The sequence below is a fragment of the Spermophilus citellus genome, assembly GCF_964194105.1.
Source record: "Spermophilus citellus genome assembly, chromosome: 2".
In the NCBI taxonomy this organism is placed as follows: domain Eukaryota; kingdom Metazoa; phylum Chordata; class Mammalia; order Rodentia; family Sciuridae; genus Spermophilus; species Spermophilus citellus.
In genome coordinates this window covers 149,073,719-149,082,122 of record NC_138183.1, presented here as the reverse complement: position 1 = coordinate 149,082,122, position 8,404 = coordinate 149,073,719, and the positions used below count along the sequence as shown (strand labels likewise).

The window sequence follows — 8,404 nt, the reverse complement described above, 5'->3', positions numbered from 1 at the left end:
CATGAAGAATGTGCCCCTGGCTCCAATGCTGATGCTGGGCCTGAGGGATTGAGCTGGAAGCTGATGGCCAGCCATATCTCCCTGGGCACAGTGGGGCTCACCTATAATCCCAGGACCTCAGAAGGTAGAGACAGGAGGATCACAAGTTCAAGGGCTCGGCAGCTTAGCAAGACCCTGTCTCAAGAAATAAAAAAGGGCTGGGAATATAGTTTCATGTTAGAACCCCACTAGTTTAATCCTCAGTTAAAAAGAAAAAAAGGAAAGAAAAAGAGAATTGCACTTGTTTTCAGGGCATTTTATCTTTTGTCTTTTTGTGGTATCTCCCTGTTGCCTAAAAGCAGCATTAATCTGTGCCATCTTTGTAAGGCACAGATGTCTTGGGTGACTAGCTCCAAGCCACCCCCACCCCACCCACCCCATCTAAATCTTGGCAGAAATTGTTGCCCACCTCATAGTTTCAACAAAATAAGTCCTCTTGCTGATATGCCAGGGAAGGAGATTTTTTGTCATTTGTCCATCTGTGACCACTCACTGACCAGCTTCCCAGCCCAGCCGTGATCAGCCAGAACAGTCTCTCCCCAGGCACCTGGCACTCGCTGGTAGCCAGATTCTCAAAGTCATTCTCATTCATTTCTGCTACCATCCAGCATGTCTGGTTAGACCCAGATGGCATCTATCCCAGCAGCAGACCTGCCTCAAGAAGGGTGAGGATTTAATGTGGGTCGAAAGGGCTGAGATAGAAATATCCTGGAGTGCATGAAAAACGAAGACCAAAGAAATTAGTATGCCTCTAGCAGCTTTTTAAAATAGAGCCAACTCTTGCTTCAAGACATCTACGTTGACCTTTGAACTAAAACCCTAATAAGAACAGGACAGGGAGAATGAATGATTCCCTAGGCGAGTCTTGGATTTGGGTTTAATTTTATTTCACATAAGCACCCCCCAAACTAGATCTTCTGTTATATAAATATGTGCCTTTTGGAGGGAGACAGCCTATTGACATCTGGTAAGTAAACAGAAGTGGACAGTCCATGTTGCTAGTGAGAGAATAGACTTGTGCAAAACCTACTGAATTACCACAGGCTTTGGGGAAAATATTGTATAATTTAGGCTAAAATTTTAGTTCCCCAATCACTTTTTTTTTTCTATTTTAGGACAACTTGCCCAGACCTGAAATTATTTATTTTTATTTATTGTTTGTTTGTTTGTTTGGGTACAGTCAGCATTTCAATGTCTACTCAGAGAAAATTTTGGAATAATTTTAGGCTTTTCACTCATTCAAGTTACTTCTTTTTACCAAATTTTATTTTAAACACTTTGAGCAGTATACTTAGTTTATGCAGCAGCCAGTTTTTCTCATCTTGCCTTCACCAGCTGCTTGGGAGAACGCCGCTCCCATGGTCCCCTTGCCCACAATGCCTCTGAAGTTCCTTACTTACTGCACGTTCTCATCAGGAGGGGTCTATGGCCTCTCTCCATGCAAGGACCTTAGTGGGCACCAATGAAGGCATCCAGGACGTGCTGGGCTTCCTCTTGAGACATGTCCTGCCTTGCCCTGGGAGCCTCATTCAGGGTTTTGCCTGGAAAGCGCCCTGTCCTGTCCTGTCCTGTCCTTTCCCATGGCACAGCTGCGGATCAGGGAGAAAAGAGAGGGACTAAAACCTAGAAAAATTCGGGAAAGTTTCTTTAAATACTTCGTGCATACCTGTGAAAAACCAGAGTAGAGCCTATCTGTGAACAGAAACAACAACAACAAAAGACTTCAGTAGAGACCCAACTTCATTTAAACGTTGGAGGCAGCAGCTTTGTTTGCAGTTTTAATCCCATGCCGGTGGATGCTAATTCTGTAACATTATACAGTTGCCTTCTTTTGGGTACAAAGGGAGAAGGGGGGGTTTTCTTTTTTGTGTTTTTCAGTGCAAAGTGATTCTGATCAGAAAGAACCAAGGCTTCAGCTCCAAGTATCTGACATTTCCAAATGAATCTACTTTTTTTTTTTTAAGAGGCGGGGGGGGGGGGGGAAGGTCTAGTTTTTCAAGGAAAGGACCTCTCTACGCAATCCTGTAACTGATCTTTAGATTTACTTTTTCTTAATCAATAGAAAAAAAACTTGATTGCAACTCAACACTTCCCTTACTCTAGCGCAGAACTAACTGAATTTTTGGTTTTAAGAGTACGGGATTCAGACATCATTTCAGGAATCAGAAATAATTGGCAGCAAGTTGAGGAGAACTGACATGAATTCTTGTTTTACCTAATTTTTCCTGGTTTACCAAGATTTGGCTTAATATTTCTGACTCAGTTCCTCCAGTCTCTACAGAACAGGTTAGTGACATTTTTCATAAATACGAATATCTAAATGAATCCTCCGTTCCTGCTCTCTGCTTACTGTTTCCCTAAGAGCTCATGTCTTAAACTTGCATAGCACCTGCTCCACTGGAGCTATGTGTGTATCTCTACTGAAGTTCTGTGCCATTTTCAGCAAAACTGACTAATATTTTATATGTGTTGCAAATTTCCACGCGTGTACTTGACAACTGGAGATTTACAACAAAAATCTCACAAGGTGAATTCTTTGCTATTTCATGAAAGTTTGACTGAAGAATGGTGAAAATCTCAAATGATAAGTTTCTGTAAGAACGCTGTCAGGAGCGAATTTCAGAGGCTGGCCACACACTTTGGTGGGTGCAGGTGTGTGTTTTAAGTTGGAGCTCACATGTGTGTTTGCATCCTAGCTTTGTGGAGCAGCATACACCATCCTTGTACCTGAGAGCAAAACCGCTAGTTGAACTGATTAAACTAACATGAGAACATGTCCATTTTTGCAATGTTCTTTCTTTAATTAACTTGCTAGAACTAATTACTTGCTTGTGTGCTGGCTTCTGTCTTTATTGTCATTCCAAAGAGCAACCCTGGGTGTGGTTCTTTTTGATTACCAATGTAGTTATCATTCACTTTGCTATGGAAAGATAGTAGAGAGAGTCTCAGACAACACCTGAATCTGGTCAGTAAAATGATGGGTTGGCTCCAAATCATTGAGAAGGTAATGGCAAACTATAAATTTCCTACCTGTAGAAATGCATGGTGTCTTAACCAACATTTCTTTGATCCTGATGGAAAGCCCTTGTGAAAATTAGGAAAGCCAGTGTCGGAGTTTGTGTGCTTGAGACCTGACCCTTTGGAGTTAGGTGTTCTTTTCCGGGGCTTTATCAGCTGCCGAGTAGGAACCTTTCCTTGACTCATATCTGCTCTCCTCGGTCCTGTATAATTACCTGACAATTTGCGTGATCTTATTGCACTTCCAGATGGCTTCTTCTGGGGTCTAACTTGTTCACGAAGTGTTGAACTTGGGAGGACCTGCAGCCTTCAGGGAATTTCAACCCGACTCAGAACTATTGATATTGTGATGTGAATTTGTTCTATGATGGTTGTGTTGTGTCTTGGGATTTGCCACCAAACACACCTGGTGTTCTATTTACTCTGGCAAGCTGGGAATTTTTTTTCTTTTTCTTTTTAAAATTCCAGGATGAATTATTCATCATTACTTAGAATTTGGGTCTCTTTCATCTTCGCACTTGTACAGCACCAAGGTGAGTACTACAGAATTCCATAAAGCTCTCGATTAGCATGCTCTTGAATTTATAAAGAGACACTTTTGTTGGAACCATGATTGTAAGGGCAGGTGTACATGTGTCTACAGATACAATGAGAAAAAATGTAAATTAAATTCTGTTGTCGAGGGTAAAGTACATTAACTTTGAATGATGTTCACTTATATTCTCACTTTTTATTATTTAACTTAGAACACAATTTGTGAAGAAGTTATTTAACGCAAACTATTTCTATTAAAAGAATATAGAGTAGTTACCTGTTCACTTATTTCCATAAAGGCATTTAACTTGTGTTAGAAATTTTTAAATTTATATATATATATATATATATATATATATATATATATATATATATATATATATATATATATATATATATATTTTAGCCCTAAATTAAGAAGTTACAATGTCACTGATGTTGGTGACTGTGTATCAGTGAGCTATGTCATGGCCAGAAAATCTAAAAGTGCAAGTGGAATAAGACAATTATCACCTCTGTGGTTCCTTCTTTTCTCTGACCTTTTTCTTTGAGCACTGCCCTGGGTAAGTGAAAGTCCACACATATTTCTTTTTACTGTAGTTTTCTTTAAAAAAAAATTAGACAAGAAAAATGGGGCACTGCACATAGATCTTGAACTTTTATGGTTAGAATTCTAAAGCATCTTTATTTTGCTGATATGTTTGTTTGGCTCAGCTGGTGCATGGTCACAGGTCTTAGGTGAACAGGTCTTTATGACCATGTGTGGCCCCAACATTTTTCCAAGGTTGGGTGAATTGAAATAGCTATAACATGTAAACCCCACAATGAGCCTGCTGACTCCAACCTCCTACTTTTACTCCAAAAATAGATTTTCTTTGGTGAAAGAAAGAATCCTGAAAACATAGTTATGTTTATTGTGAACATTTCAGCCATTTCAGGTGGAGAATATTCCTTCTTTTACAAACTCTGATACTACTGATAGGTCATGCTGCTAACAGATGTATATATGTGCAAATAGATATTTATATTTATTTATATAATTAAAAAATAATAATAATGGCTTCTGAGATGGAAATTGCTTGTCGTGTAAACCTACTCCCTTTTATTAAGCATTCTTTTTTAATTTAACAAGTATTTATTGAATATTTATAATATTAGATACCTTTATTGTTTGTCTTCTTCTTAAGATTGAAAAATTTCAACTGTCTGTTCTTTCCTGTTCAAAATCACAAACTAGTCAGAATCACTCATGAAGAGAAGAGATTTGGAACTCACTTCACATTTTGGACAGCCAGAGAAATTAGGAACAGTCTCCATGCCATTTCTTTCTTCTCCATGAATGCTTATAGGTTTTCTCATCCTAGGCAAATTGGCCAACACTGCCCCAAATGCCAATTAACCTTTCCAGGAAAATTACTATAATTCAAGGTGAATTTGAGCCCTTTAACACAGTTAAATGCTGTTTTTCATACTTGGGCATGATTCCTAAAAAGTTCCCCATGAGAGACAAATCCATAGCATGACTTGATTTTTTGCTCTTTATTTGAGGAATTCTGTCATCTTTCCAATTCAGGAAGTGTTTGTGCATAACATTTTAGTAGGGATTATAAAGAAAGTTTTTTCCAAGTCCCTATCTTATAGGAATTTAGAATTTATTACTATTATGTAAATAGGCAAGTTAGAAGGTCCTGCTTCAAGTACTGATTGTAACATCAAGTGTGGCTCACTGGCTCAGTGCTCCTGGGATAAACTATCAGCAGTGCCTCCTGCAGGTTAAGATTTGGTTGGCTTCCCTGAAACTTTTGGGGTTTGGGGAACAATGCATATACTCTAATGACCGGGCTAGTTTTCTCTGCTCTCCTACTTTGTGAGCCTCAGAAAGAGATCAGCTCTTGGTCCAGGCTGATCTTTTCCTGTTCCCTGCTCCAGAACTAGGGGGCTGGCACTTTGGCACTCTGGGATGCTCTCTGGCTGCTCTTGTGCTCCTGTCCGTGAGCTGTTGTCTTTTCACTAACAGACTCCCAAAGGAGCAGGACAGTCCTTGGCCAGTTGCTCACAATCCTATCGGCTCCATCAGTGCCGAACAGAGACTTTCCCAAGAAGAGGGCCTGACGTGACAATGGGTATGAAGGGGACAGCCTCTGGATGGCTGTGAGTGGGAACCTCAAGAGCAAAGGCCAGAAGTCCAAAATGGACTGACTGCTGCCCCTGAAAACTACGAATAGTTTTTTTTAATGGTAAAAAGAGATGATGTTTCATTGTTCTATTTTTTATTCAAGAGAAGAAAGGTCAGAGGCAGAGAAAAGAGACCTGAAATGTAGATAATTTCATAGATGCAATTGGACCTTGTTGTTAGTAACATAGACCCTGGGGAAGTTGTCTCATTTCTCTTGCCAAACCAGGGCACACCTTGCAAGAGTTTGAATGGGAAACATAGAAGAAATAAGCCACGTACCCAAGGAGGTGGTAACGCTGCCACAGGAGGGCTTATGTGTTTGTGTGGTGACTTTCACCTTCGACCAGGAGGGTGAGGAAGAGCCCTGTGCCTCTTCTCCAGAGAGTTCTCAAGTGCCCATCCTCCCTGGGCTCAGAAGATCCTATGTCTGCCTTTTGTGAACTGGAGATGGGCACAGAGCCTCTCAGAGCCAGCCCTCAATCAAGGTCATTCACAGGCCAGTTACTACAAACCCTCTCCTCTCATTTTTGTTCTGGTTCCAACTGTTGTTTACTTCCTTCTGGGCTCTGGTATCTTCTTTTCCTATTGTGTGGCAGGAGGGAGGAGACTCCTTTCAGGAAAAGACATGATAGTAGAATTCTTGGCCACAGCCACACTGCCTTCTCTCCACCTTGCTGTCTAATCCAGAGGTAAGGCCTCCCGAGCCATGCCAGACCTAGAGGCCACCTCGCGGTCCTCTGGCAGCTCCAGGCAGTGTGGTTTCACTGCCTTCCAGCCGGTTCTCAACGTTGCTTTCTCCAAAATGCACCATAGCCTAGGAATAGAGCACTGAATGCTTTCTTCTAAGGAGAAATGGTGTCTTTAACCTTGTCTGTGTCTGAGTTCACAGAAATGGACACCTTCCAGAGGCAGAAGGTAAAGGCCTGAATATGGCTTAGGTTAGGATGAAAGACAAGGCTCTTTGACCTGTGGTTAGCTTGGAAGCCATACTCAGAGAAGATGGCTTTAGGTGAGAGGGAAGTAGCTTGCATAACCAAGAGGGAGCTGCCATCTGCCTAATCACCATGTCTCTTGACAGTTCAGCCCAGGGAGCTCATGTATCCATTTTGGCAGAATGACACCAAAACCCCCAAAGTAGATGACGGAAGCTCATCTGAGATCAAGCTGGCCATCCCGGTGTTCTTCTTCGGCGTTCCCTACCGCACTGTCTATGTAAGTGGAGATGCAGCCCAGCTGTTGCTCTGTGGCTCTCCTTTTTGTTTGTCATTAAGGAAAGCATGTTAAATACCCTCTCCCAAGGCTCTGGAATGGAGGATTTATTGGCAGCCAAAACGACAAGTTCTGAGATTTCATGAGCTGATAGGTTTATGATTAAGAAAGTCAAAGGTATATTTAATGGCTAATGTTCATAGTAGAGGAGTATACAGGGCAATAAATTGTGTTTGTGGGTGATTAAACACAGAAGTGAAGCAGAGGCCCCAATGCCATGAACATTATTTCTGCTACTCGACAAGATAAAAAGATACAATGAACCACGTTAGGAGCAATATCATTTTTCTTTCCCTTCTGGGGGGTGTGAAAAGTTTAGGTACCTGCTGTTCTTGGGCTTCCAACCAATTTGAAGCAGGGTTGGAGCCTAAAGTAGGGGAAATCAACTATCGTATAAGAGTCATTTACAGAATTGGCCACCCTCATTGGGTCTGTACCTATGCCAGAGGGTCCCATTGTCAAGCCTGCACTCAGAAATGGTAACTTTCTCTGTCAGAGCTCCCCGGGGCACCTGCATTCTCAGGCTATTTTTTGGATCATTGGTTTAGCTGCTGAGATTGTTGCACATCAAGAGGAAGGTGCAGAGTGGCTGAGCCTTTCTCTATCTTTGGCCTTGAAGGACTAAAGAAGCCATATGTAGATTATACCACATCCTATCCTATTCTATGTCTTGCTCAGAGATACGAATGGGACTCTGAGCACCTCCACCTTTGGCCCTCTGCACATCTGACACCTCTACTTTCCCAACTTGTGATGGATAGCTCGAGGCTGATTCCCACTCAAAAACAGTTCCCTCTTCCATTACCTGGCTGGTAGTTATTGCCTAACCAGTTGACCCTGAATTAGTAACATCAACATCACCTGGACACTTGTTAGCAATGTCACATCTCAGGGCCTAACCCAGTCCTACTGGATCAGAAACTTGGAGAGGAGAGCCTGGCAATCCAGTTTCCTGTGCCTTTCAGGTGATTCCAAGGCTCACAAAAGTTTGAGAACCACTGATTTTAACTATAGAATATAATCAAAACACATGTGAGTCATTGCCAGCTTCTTCTGCGAGTCTGTGTGTTTTAATTACACCTATTATTCCCTAGCAAACACATCGCTCTTGGCATCCTGAAATGCCTTTTATGCTCTGCTCACAGCAGGGCCTCCCCAGTCTGTGTTTGTAATAGCTGACTGTGAGTTTTGGAACGTGTTGACCTGATTTTGGAGATGAGACGGAGTGTAGGACTTCCATTCTAGAAGCCTTCGATTCCCAGGTCTCTAGAACAAAGGTATTTAGTTAAGCTCTTTTTCCCCATTCATTACACAATGCCGCAAGGAGCCTGAAGAATTCTTGTCCTTGCAAAAGGATAAACCATCGTT

The 8,404-nt window shown here is 41.7% G+C and overlaps 1 protein-coding gene across 2 annotated transcripts in view; it reads left to right on the top strand.

Annotated features, from left to right (window-relative positions):
- Positions 1 to 3,526: 3,526 nt before the first annotated feature.
- Positions 3,527 to 8,404, top strand: part of TECTA (tectorin alpha) — a gene marked incomplete at its 5' end in the record, with an annotated part of 67,399 nt that continues 62,521 nt past the window's right edge. For both annotated transcript variants that reach the window (XM_081280140.1, XM_081280139.1), the window contains 2 exons: positions 3,527 to 3,590; positions 6,846 to 6,979. In XM_081280140.1, the coding sequence (XP_081136266.1) occupies positions 3,527 to 3,590; positions 6,846 to 6,979 (198 nt within the window). The remainder of the gene's footprint in view (positions 3,591 to 6,845; positions 6,980 to 8,404) is intronic.